Below are 13,092 nucleotides of genomic sequence, written 5' to 3'. Positions count from 1 at the left end.
GGGACACATACAGACTAAAAGTGAGGGGATGGAAAAAGGTATTCCATGCAAATGGAAATCAGTAGAAACCTGAAGTATCAATATTCATATCAGACAAAATAGACTTTAAAATAAAGACTGTTATAAACGAGACAAAGAAGGACACTACATAATGATCAAGGGATCAATCCAAGAAGAAGACGTAACAATTGTGAATATATATGCAACCAACATAAGAGCACCTCAATATATAGGGCAAATACGAATGGCCATAAAGGGAGAAGTCGACAGTAACACAATAATAGTGGGTGACTTTAACACCCCTCTTTCATCACTGGACAGATCTTCCAGATAGAAAATCAATAAGGAAACACAGGCCTTAAATGACACATTAGACCTGATGGATTTAATTGATATTTATAGAGCATTCCATCAAAAGTAGCAGAATACACATTCTTCTTATGTGCACATGGAACATTCTCCAGGATTGACTACATGCTGGGCCACAAAACGAGCCTCGGTAAATTTAAGAAAATTGAAATCATATCAAGCATCTTTTCTGACCACAACACTATGACATTAGAAATCAACTACAAGTAAAAAAACACAAACACAGGGAGACTAAGCAATATGCTACTAAACAACCAATGAATCACTGAAGAAATCAAAGAGGAAATCAAAATATACCTAGAGACAAATGAAAACAAAAGCACAGTGAGCAAAAACCTATGGGACACAGCAAAAGCAGTTCTAAGAGGCAGGCTTATAACAATAAAATCTTACCTCAGGAAACAATAAAAATCTCAAGTAAACACCCTAACCTTACACCTAAAACAACTAGAGAAAGAAGAACAAACAAAACCTAAAGTCACTAGAAGGAAAGAAATCATGAAGATCAGAGAAGAAATAAATGAAATAGAGATGAAGAAAAGATAGCAAAGATCAGTGAAACTAAAAGCTGGTTCTTTGAAAAGATAGACAAAATTGATAAACCTTAAGCCAAATTCATCAAGAAAAAAAGGGAGAGGACTCAAATCAATAAATTAGAAATGAAAAAGGAGAAGTTACAACTGACACCACAGAAATACAAGGGATCATAAGAAACTACTTCAAGCAGCTATATTTCAATAAAATGGACAACCTGAAAGAAATGGGAAAATTCTTATAAAGGTACTATCTCTCAAGACTGAACCAGGAAGAAATAGAAAATATGAACAGACCAATCACAAGTACTGAAATTGAAACTGTGATTTTTTTTTTTTTTGCTGTCAACAGGAGCTTTTTTTTCATTTTTTAAATTTTTAAAAATGTTTATTTATTTATTTTCTTATTAGTCATCCATTTTATACACATCAGTGTATACATGTCAATCCCAATCTCCCAATTCATTACACCACAACCCCCACCCCCTGTCACTTTCCCCCCTTGGTGTCCATACGCTTGTTCTCTACTTCTGTGTCTCAATTTCTGCTCTGCAAACCGGTTCATCTGTACCATTTTCTAGGTTCCACATATGTGCATTAATATATGATATATGTTTTTCTCTTTCTGACTTACTTCACTCTGTATGACAGTCTCTAGATGTCTCTAAGGAGACAAAACCCTGTACTCTGAAAACTATAAGATGCTGATGAAAGAAAACGAAGACTACACAAGCAGATGGAAAGATATATCATGTTCTTGGATTGGAAGAATCAGTATTATCAAAATAACTGTACTACCCAAGGCAATCTACAGAATCAATGAAATCCCTATCAAATTACCAATGGAATTTTTCACAGAACTAGAGCAAAAATCTTAAAATTTATATGGAGACACAAAAGACCCTGAATAGCCAAAACAATCTTGAGAAAGAAAAACGGAGCTGGAGGAATCAGGCTCCCTGACTTCAGACCATACTACAAAGCTATAGTCATCAAAACAGTATGGTACTGGCACAAAAATAGAAATATAGATCAATGTAACAGGATAGAAAGCCCAGAAAGAAACATGCACACCTATGGTCAATTAATCTACAACAAAGGAGGTGAGATGAAGCAATGGAGGAAAGACAGTCTCAGTAAATGGTGCTGGCAAAACTGGACAGCTACAAGTAAAAAATGAAATTAGAACACTCTCTAACACCATGCACAAAAATAAACTCCAAATGGATTAAAGACCTAAGTGTAAGACTGGACAATATAAAACTCTTAGAGGAAAACATAGGCAGAACACTCTCTGACATAAATTGCAGCAATATCTTTTTCCATTCATCTTCCAGAGTAATGGAAATAAAAACAATAATAAACAAATGGGACCTAATTAAACTCAAAAGCTTTTGCACAGCGAAGGAAACCATAAACAAGACAAAAAGACAACCTGCAGAATGGGAGAAAATATTTGCAAACAACGTGACCTACCAGGGGTTAGTCTCCAAAATTTACAAAGAGCTCACACAGCTTAATATAAAAACAAACAACCCAATCAAAAAATGAGCAGAAGACCTAAATAGACATTTCTCCGAAGAAGACATACAGATGGCCAAGAGGCACATGAAAAGATGTTCAGCATTGCTAATTTAAACAAATACAAATCAAAACTGGAATGAGAAATCACCCCACACCAGTCAGAATTGCTAGCATCAAAAAATCCAGAAACAATAAATGCTGGAAAGGGCTGGAGAGAGGGAACCCTGTTGGTGGGAATGTATATTGGTATAGCCACTGTGGAGAACAGTATGGAGGTTCCTTAAAAACCTAAAAATGGAGTTATCATATGATCCTGAAATCCCACTCCTGGGCATATATCTGGAGAAAAACATGGCCCAAAATGATACACGCACCCCAGTGTTCATTGCAGCACTGTTCATAATAGCCAAGACATGGAAGCAACCTAAATGTCCATCAACAGATGAATGAATAAAGAAGATGTGGTACATATATACAATGGAATATTACTCAGCCATTAAAAAGAATGAAATAATGCCATCTGCAGCAACATGGATGAACCTAGAGATTGTCATAGTGAGTGAAGTAGGTCAGACAGAGAAAGACAAATATCATATGATATAGCTTATATGTGGAATCTAAAAAAAAATGATACAAATGAACTTATTTGCAATACAGAAACAGACTCTCAGAGTTAGAGAAGGAACTTATGGTTACCAGAGGGGGGTGGTGGGAGGGATAGTTAGGGAGTTTGGGATTGATTGATTGTTAAAATGGATAAACGGGCTTCCCTGGTGGTTCAGTAGTTAAGAATCCGCCTGCCAATGCGGACTGGGGACACGGGTTCAAGCCCTGGTCCAGGAAGATCCCACATGCCACGGAGCGACTAAGCCCATGCGCCACAACTACTGAGCCTGTGCTCTAGAGCCCGCGAGCCACAACTACTGAAGCCCGCATGCCTAGAGTCAATGCTCCGCAACAAGAGAAGCCACCGCAATGAGAAGCCCGTGCACCACAATGAAGAGTAGCCCCTGCTCGCTGCAACTAGAGAAAGCCCGCGTGCAGTAACAAAGACCCAACTCAGCCAAATAAATTTTAAAAAAATAAATGGATAACCAACCGGGACCTACTGTATAGCACAGGGAGCTCTGCTCAATATTATGTAACTACCTAAATGGAAAAAGAATTTGAGAAAGAATAGATACATGTATACATATAACTGAATCACTTTGCTGTACACCTGGAACTAACACAACATTGTTAATAAACTATACTCCAATATAAAATAAAATGTTAAAATAAAATAAAATTTATATGGAACCACAAAACTCCCTGAATTCCCAAAGCAATCCTGAGAAAAAAGAAGAAAGCTGGAGGCATAACACTTCCAGACTTCAGATAATACTATACAGTAATCAAAACAGCATGGTAATGGCACAAAAACAGACATATGGACCAAAGGAACAGAATAGAGAGTCCATAAATAAACCCACACACCTACAGTCAATTAATTTACAACAAAGGAGGCAAGAATATACAATGAAGAAAAGACAGTCTCTTCAGCAAGTGGTTTTGGGAAAACTGGACAGCCGCACATAAAACAGTGGCACATTAGAACATTCCTTCACACCATAAACAAAAACTCAAAGTGGTTCAAAGACCTAAATGTACAACCTGAAACCATAAAACTCCTAGAAGAGAAGATTTGCAGAACACACTTAGATAAAATCATAACAAACTTTTCTTGGATCATTCTCCTAAGGCAAAAGAAATAAAAGCAAAAAAAACCCCCAACTGGGACCTACTTAAACTTAAAAGCTTTCACACAACAAAAGAAACCATCAACAAAACAAAAAGACAACCTACAGAATGGGAGAAAATATTTGCAAATGGTATGAACAATAGGGGTAATAATCAAAATATGTAATCAGCACATACAGCTCAATATCAAAAAAACAAACAATCCAATTTAAAAATGGGCAGAAGACCTGAATAGACATTTTTCCAAAGAAGACATACAGGTTGCTAACTGGCACATGAAAAGCTGTTCAGCATTGCTAGTCATTAGAGAAATACAAATCAAAACTATGAGATATTACCTCACATCTGTCAGAATAACTATCATCAAAAAGTCTACAAGTAACAAACATTGACAAGGATGTGGAGAAAAGGGAACCCTCATACACTGTTGGTGGGAATGTAAATTGGTGCAGCAAATGTGGAAAACAGTATGGAGCTTCCTCAAAAAACTAAAAATAGAACTATTATATGATCCAGCAATTCCACTGCTGGGTATATATCCAAAGAAAATGAAAACACAAATCAAAAAGATATATTAACCCCAATGTTTATAGCAGCATTATTTACAATTGCCAAGATATTGAAGCAACCTAAGTATCCATCAACAGATGAATGGATAAAGCAGATGCGGTATGTATATATACAATGGAATATTACTCAGCTGTAAAAAAGAATGAAATTCTGCCATTTGCAACAATGTGAATGGACCTAGGGAGTATTATGCTTAGTGAAAAAGTCAGACAAAGACAAATACTCTATGTTATCACTTACATGTGGAATCTAAAAGCTAAAACAAATGAATGTATATAATAAAACAGAAACAGAACTACAGATATAGAGAACAAGCTAGTGGTTACCAGTGGAGAGTGGGAAAAGGGGAGGGACAAGATAGGAGTAAGGGATTAAGAGATACAAACTACTGGGCTTCCCTGGTGGCGCAGTGGTTGAGACTCTGCCTGCCAATGCAAGGGACACGGGTTCGAGCCCTGGTCTGGGAGGATCCCACATGCCGCGTAGCAACTGGGCCCATGAGCCACAATTATTGAGCCTGCGCGTTTGGAGCCTGTGCTCCGCAACGAGAGAGGCCGCGATAGTGAGAGGCCCACGCACCGCGATGAAGAGTGGACCCCGCTTGCCACAACTAGAGAAAGCCCTCGCACAGAAACGAAGAACCAACACAGGCATAAATAATAAATAAACAAATACTTTAAAAAATAATGACTCCCTTCTTTAAAAAAAAAAAAAAAGAGATACAAACTACTATGAATAAAATAGATAAGCAACAAGGATATATTGTACAGCACAGGGAAATATAGTCATTGTTTTGTAATAACATTAAATGGAGTATAATCTTTAAAAATAATGAAAATAATATAATATTGTAGATCAACTATACTTCAATAAAAAAAGAAACAAATTGGAACATATTAGGCTATCAATTATAGGTGTCAATTTTAATTTTTATTATAGTTATTTTGATATAAAGTATCATTTTCATTATTTCCTTTATACTTTCTATTTGATTTTCATTGAGTTCTGGTGACAGTTTCATAATGGAGTATATAAAGTAATTTAAAATATACTCCTTTGCTTATTCTCTTTTAGGACTTTTGCATGGCTTGGAAACAGGAATCAGAATTTACAAAGACAGATAGAGCTGCCAGAGTCATTCAGAAGGCCTGGAAAAGTTTCCTTGTGAGTTTATTTCGGTTTTTTGCAGCTTTATTGAAATGTAATTGATATATCATATAGTTCACCTGTTTAAAGTATACAATTCAGGGACTTCCCTGGCGGTCCAGTGGTTAAGACTTCGCCTTCCAATGCAGGGGGTGCGGATTCGATCCCTGGTTGGGGAACTAAGATCCCACATGCCTTATGGCCAAAAAACCAAAACACAGAACAGAAGCAATATTGTAACAAATTCAATAAAGACTTTAAAAAATAATAAAGTATACAATTCAATAGCTTTTAGTATATTAAAGTGTTGTATACCACCCTTTGCTTTATAAGTAGACATTTTTTAAAGTTTCAAAAAGTTAACATTAATTAATTATCTCATTAACCTCACTAATATTTATTGAGTTTCTGATCTGGGCCAGGCTCTTTGATAACGGCTACTGTGAGCAAAAGTATCACTAATTGGCTTATTTGGCTTTCACCTCTAAAAATTTTATATCTTGACTCTGGAATCAGGTTTGTGAGCAAGTGTTAGGGATACATTCACTCATTTAATATTTATTCAGTACCTACTCTTGAGGATGTAAAGTATATCTGGATTAATGTACTAGTTTCTCACCATACTCTAGTCTGAGTAGAACTAGTCTCCTTACCCAATAAGGAATATTCCAAGTTGATTTACTGGGTTGGGTGAGAGCCAAGAGGTGAAATGACTTTTCTCTTTTCTCTAGGATAGCATCAACAGTCTGTCTGTGTGTGAAGTGGTATGGCTGTCTTTCTAGCACACAAAAATACCTTTATATCAGTTAATGATGTCTTGAAAAATAGTTTCTATTATTTGCCTATGCTGGGGCACAACTATTGATTTCCAACACTAAAAAAAAAGAATTTCCTTTAAAATCTACTATTCCTTTGTTGGTTTCTAACAGCATACTTGTCATCTCGGCTTAAGCTTTTCTGTCATTTGTAACTTCTTCTCTCCCACATTCAAATCCAATCAGCCACATACCTTTGAACACCTGTTACGTTCCTGACACTGTGCTAGGCATTTTACAATACATCCTCGTGTTTAAGGAGCTTCAGTAGAGAAGCCATGTATATAAACAAACGTGTGTGTGTGTATTTTAACAAGATGGTAGACTGAGCACACATTTTCACTTTCTATCCCTCTAGAACCCAACTGAAGTGACAATGTATAGAAAGTTAACCCATAACAGAGAGAAGGGAGTTCATGAACAAATAGGAAATTTTATCTCATACCAAAAATAAATGGTAGTATCCTGTTGGACATATCTATGTAGAAGACTTGCCTATACATACCTTAAAGGGGCACTAGTGAGATAACTCATTTGTCATTGGAACCCTAGAAAGGATATCAATTAGGATTTAGCAATTTAAAAAGGCTAAAAGGAGAATGACTATAGACAATGGGGTTAATTGAAGGTCTGTACATGGAACAGCTGTGCCATTTGTCTCCACTGTCACTTCAAGACCCAAAGCTATAGGCAGGTGGATATTTATCATTAGTCAAAAATCTACTGGTAGATGGATATTTACCATTGTGCATAAGAGAAACAAACCCAGACTAGCCCACAGCTTTGGAAAGATGGCAGAGGTAGAGCCAAGAAAAAAGATCCCTTTGGTTCCAGGAAATCTCCTGAAAAAGAGGAAGGCTTATCAGGCCCTCAAAGCCACCCAGGCAAAGCAGGTGCTTTTGCAAAGGAAGGAGCAGAGGAAAGGAGAAAAACTCAAGTTTAAGCAACTAGAATGGTTCCTACATGATTCCTGGCGGTAACTACGTGACAGGGTGCGACTCAGACAACTAGAAGTGAAACCTCATGGCTTGGAAGTGCCAGATAAACACTCCTTGGCCTTTGTTGTACACGTCCAAATGATTAATGGTGTGAGTTTAGTGGTGCAGAGGACCATTGCAAGACTTTGCCTGAATAAGATTTTCAGTGGTGTCTTTATGAAAGTAACTCCTTAAACCATAAAAACGCTTCATATAGTGGAACCTTATGTGACCTGGGGATTTGCAAATCTGAAGTCTATTCAGGAACTCATCTTTAAATGTGGACAAGCCAAGGTCAAGAATAAAATCATCACACTGACAGACAACACAGTGATTGGGGAGCACCTGGGGAAGTTTGGTGTCATTTGCTTGGAAGACCTCATTCATGGAGTTGCCTTCCCAGGAAAGGATTTTCAGGTGATCTCAGGGTTCTTGTGCCCTTTGCAACTCTCAGTGGCCTATCGTGCTACCAAGAATAGAGGGGGCTTCCTCAAGGAAGTGGGCTCACCTGGCTATCAAGGTGAATGCATCAATCGACTCATCTGGCAGCTGAACTAAACCCAGAATATCTGAAAGCACAGTGCATTGGAAGCATGTGTTTTTGTTTTATGGAATTGTTACCCATTATCTTCAAGGAAGATTATTTTCTGCTTTATCTTCAGAAACTGGTGGTGAAAGGTCAGGAAAAAGATGATTATGTTCACAGGAGGCACTTTTCATCCCACTTCAGTTCCAAGGAAAAGTTCCTGTGTGTTTTCTGTGATGACCACCGTCCACCACTGAAACCAGCAAAGATTCACTCCATGGAGAAAGGAGTACTGTTTTATCACATCTTCTATCCTGGGGTTTAATGTTGGTGAATGAATACCCAAGCACGAATACAAGACAGCAGTGAACCAAGCGCAGGGCCTTGTTTTCGAAAGAACTTGAAATACAATTGGAAAGAAGCACATAAAAACAATGCTCTCGGGCTTCCCTGGTGGCGCAGTGGTTGATAGTCTGCCTGCCAATGCGGGGGACACGGGTTCGAGCCCTGGTCTGGGAGGATCCCACATGCCGCGGAGCAACTACGCCCGTGAGCCAAAAATACTGAGCCTGCGCGTCTGGAGCCTGTGCTCCGCAACAAGGGAGGCCGCTACAGTGAGAGGCCCGCGCACCGTGATGAAGAGTGGCCCCCACTTGCCACAGCTGGAGAAAGCCCTCGCACAGAAACAAAGACCCAACACAGCCATAAATGAATGAATAAATAAATAAATGAATAAATAAAAATTAAAAAAAAACAAAAAAAAACAAACAGTGCTCTCTGCTGTGAGTCCATGTTCTAACTTCAGTGACAGCTTGGCAAGCTGTCAGATGTGGCTGTCTCTAGGTGTATCTGGTAACTTCCTTATCCTTGCCCGCAATTGGCTTAGTGCTTTTCTCTAGCTCAGAATTTTAACCTACTCTTGGATCTATGAGACGGGATGGACCCTTTCCCCAGCCACATGGGGTATTTCCTGTTAAGAACATGGTGGTAGATTGCTGAGCCCCTGTGCCATTTATGACTCAGGGAAATGCCCACCATTTATTTCTGCTGGGCTTCAAGATGGAATTTTCTCATTTCCCTGATGATCAGTCCTCTTCTTAAAACCCAAATCAGAAGCTGAAAAAGAATGGAGATATATATATATATATATATATATATATATAAATATATATATATAAAACTGATCCACTTTGCTGTATACCTGAAACTAACACAACATTGTAAATCAACTATAACACAACATAAATAAAAATTAAAAAAACAAAACAAGGGACTTCCCTGGCAGTCCAGTGGTTAAGACTCTGCACTTCCAATGCAGGGGGTGTGGGTTCAATCCCTGGTCAGAGAACTAAGATCTCATATGCTGTGCAGTAGCACAGCCTCCCACAACAAAAAAAAAAAAAAAAAAAAAAAAGAGAGAAAGAAACAAACCCTGAAGGATTATCTCTTTAAAAAATTTACATGAACCACCTGGGAAAGCTAGTTCTAGCATGGATTTGGTACTCCACAGTAAAACCCTCTTAATTTTAGTATTTGAGAGATGCCTTGCTTAATTGCTGGCTACCTGACCATATTTCCTCTAAGAAAGTCTGTTGATTAACTTATTCCACCCACTTCACAAAGCTCCAAGGCAATCTTCCCATTCATGAGTGTGAACAGTGAAAAACCGGAGACTTACACAAAAGCACAGGATACTTACACTAGCTCCCTAGAAAAATTGACACAGACCTTCATTCGTCACTACTAATGGACAATCACCTGACATTTAAGGAAAACCAATGATGTAGAAGCAGAAAGAAAAGAAAAAGAAATAACAGAATCTGAAGGAAATAAAAATGGTAATCAATTTAGCTTAGATCAGTATGTTGAATGGCTCTAGGAAAGTTGTATCTGGAGACTAAATAGTACCCCATGCAATAGAAGGTATGACTGAGAAGTTGAATTTAAAAAGAAGTTAGAGGGAGGTGGAGTCAAGATGGCGGTGTGGGAAGATGTGGAATTAACATCTCCCCACAACTAGGGTGCCTGCCGGCCGCTGATGGGAGACTCTGACACCCAAGGAGATGGGAGGAACCCCAAAGTGAACCAGTAGGACATAGGGGGACTGAGGGGGGAGGAGAAGTGGAGGCCAGACAGGATAAGCACCCCAGAGGCTGGGGCGATCAGGAGAGACTGGCAGGAGGGACTGTCTGGGAAGAGCGGGAGAGGACCAGAGGGCGATTGCCTGGTCCACTCAAGCCCAGGAAGCCTGCTGGGCTCCCAGGTGAGGTCCCCTGCCGTGCCTGGGCCCCTTCTGTTACTTGAGCCTAAGCTCCACTCCCCACAGCCCCCAGGGCCTTTTCCAGTCCTGTAGGTCCTGAGCATTGGCCCCACCCACCACCCAAACCTCACACTTGCTTAAGCCCCGCCCTCCACAGCCAAGGCTTTCGCCCCCGCCCCCCTTTTTTTCTTTTCCCTCCTCTTTTTCACTATTGTGGTACTGATGTACCTTCTGGTTGTTGATTCATCTATATTTTTATTTTTATATTCTTCCTAACATATCTGTTAGTTTCCTAGTCTAATTTTATTTTTTACTTTGTTGTTGCTTTTTTTTTTTTGCCACCCCAGGTGGCTTGTGGGATCTTGGTTCATGAGCCCAGAGTCAGGCCAAATCTCCTACAGTGGGAGCTCCAAGTCCAAACCACTGGACTAACAGAGAACCTCAGACCCCAGGGAATATTCATCAGAGTGAGGTCTCATGGAGCTCCTCATCTCAGCACCAAGACCCAGCTCTACCCAATAGCCTACAAACTCCTGTTGGAAGCCTCAGGCCAAACAATCAGTAAGACAGGAACGCAATCTGACTCATTAAAAAAAAAACAAAAGAGAGAGAGAGATGGCAAAAAAATATGTCACAGATGAAGGAACAAGGTAAAAACCCACAAGACCAAATAAATGAAGAGGAAATCGGCAATCTACCTGAAAAAGAATTCAGAGTAATGATAGTAAAGATTATCCAGAATCTCGGAAATAGAATGGAGGCACAGATTGAGAAAATACAAGAAATGTTTAACAAAGATCTACAAGAACTAAAGAACAAACAAACAGAGATGAACAACACAATAACTGAACTGAAAAATACACTAGAAGGAATCAATAACAGAATAACAGAGGCAGAAGAATGATAAGTGAGCTGGAAGACAAAATGGTGGAAATAACTGCCAAGGAGCAGAATAAAGAAAAAAGAATGAAAAGAATCGAAGACAATCTCAGAGACCTCTGGGACAACAGTAAACACACCAACATTCGAATTATAGGGGTCCCAGAAGAAGAATAGAAAAAGAAAGGGTCTGAGAAAATATTTGAAGAGATTATAGTTGAAAACTTCCCTAACATGGGAAAGGAAATAGTCACCCAAGCCCAGGAAGCACAGACAGTCCCATACAAGATAAACCCTAGGAAAAACACACCAAGACACATGTTAATCAAACTAAGAAAAAATAAATTCAAAGAAAATATATTAAAAGCATCAAGGGAAAAACAAAATATAACATACAAAGGAATCCCCATAAGGTTATCAGCTGATTTTTCAGTGGAAACTCTGCAGGCCAGAAGGGAGTGGCAGGATATACTTAAAGTGATGAAAGAGAAAAACCTACAACCAAGATTACTCTACCCAGCAAGGATCTCATTCAGAGTCGATGGAGAAGTCAAAAGCTTTTCAGACAAGCAAAAGCTAAGAGAATTCAGCACCACCAAACAACTTTACAACAAATGCTAAAGGAACTTCTCTAGGCAGGAAACACAAGAGAAGGAAAAGACCTACAATAACAAACCCAAGGGCTTCCCTGGTGGCGCAGTGGTTGAGAATCTGCCTGCCAATGCAGGGGACACAGGTTCGAGCCCTGGTCTGGGAAGATCCCACATGCCGCGGAACAACTAGGCCCGTGAGCCACAACTACTGAGCCTGCGCATCTGGAGCCTGTGCTCCACAACAAGAGAGGCCACGATAGTGAGAGGCCCGCGCACCACGATGAAGAGTGGCCCCCACTCGCCGCAACTAGAGAAAGCCCTCGCACAGAAACGAAGACCCAACATAGCCATAAATAAATAAATAAATAAATAAAATTAAAAAAATAAACACCCAAAACAATTAAGAAAATGGTAATAGGAACATCCAAATCGATAATAACCTTGAATGTAAATGGATTAAATGCTCCAACCAAAAGACACTGACTGGCTGAATGGATACAAAAGCAAGACCCATATATATGCTGTCTACAAGAGACCCACTTTAGACCTAGGGACACATACAGACTGAAAGTGAAAGGATGGAAAAAGATATTCCATGCAAATGGAAATCAAAAGAAAGCTGGAGTAGCAATACTCATATCAGATAAAATAGACTTTAAAATAAAGATTGTTACAAGAGATAAGGAGAGACACTACATAATGATCAAAGGATCAATCCAAGAAGGAGATATAACAATTATAAATGTTTATGCACCCAACATAGGAGCACCTCAATACATAAGGCAAATGCTAACAACCATGAAAGCAGAAATCGACAGTAGAAAATCCTAAAGATGTCACCAGAAAACTACTAGAACTAAGGTTTGGTAAGGTTGCAGGATACAAAATTAATGCACAGAAATCTCTGGCATTCCTATACACCAACTATGAAAAATCAGAAAGAGAAATTAAGGAAACACTCCCATTTACCATTGCAACAAAAAGAATAAAATACCTAGGAATAAACCTGCCTAAGGAGGCAAAAGACTTGTGCTCAGAAAACTATAAAACACCGCTGAAAGAAATCAAAGATGACATAAACAGATGGAGAAATATACCATGTACTTGGATTGGAAGAATCAATATTGTGAAAATGACTATACTACCCAAAGCAATCTACA

At 38.9% G+C, this 13,092-nt stretch overlaps 1 protein-coding gene and 1 pseudogene across 10 annotated transcripts in view; both read left to right on the top strand.

The window, feature by feature from the left end:
- LOC309667894 (protein MFI) overlaps positions 1–13,092 on the top strand; it is a 182,589-nt gene that overhangs the window by 24,326 nt on the left and 145,171 nt on the right. For 7 of the 9 annotated variants that reach the window (XM_082476897.1, XM_082476896.1, XM_082476899.1 and 4 more), the window contains exon 2: positions 5,811–5,900. The exons of the other annotated variants lie outside the window; for them this stretch is intronic. In XM_082476897.1, coding sequence (XP_082333023.1) covers positions 5,811–5,900 — 90 coding nt within the window. The remainder of the gene's footprint in view (positions 1–5,810; positions 5,901–13,092) is intronic. 9 annotated transcript variants of the gene reach the window in all.
- LOC309667900 (large ribosomal subunit protein uL30 pseudogene) lies at positions 5,908–8,636 on the top strand (annotated as a pseudogene). Its single transcript has one exon. The product of its transcript is annotated as a large ribosomal subunit protein uL30 pseudogene (transcript).

This window comes from Balaenoptera physalus (assembly GCF_965194825.1).
Source record: "Balaenoptera physalus genome assembly, chromosome: 10".
In the NCBI taxonomy this organism is placed as follows: Eukaryota; Metazoa; Chordata; class Mammalia; order Artiodactyla; family Balaenopteridae; genus Balaenoptera; species Balaenoptera physalus.
The sequence above is the reverse complement of the archived record's forward strand: the minus strand, read 5'-3'. Positions and strand labels throughout refer to the sequence as shown.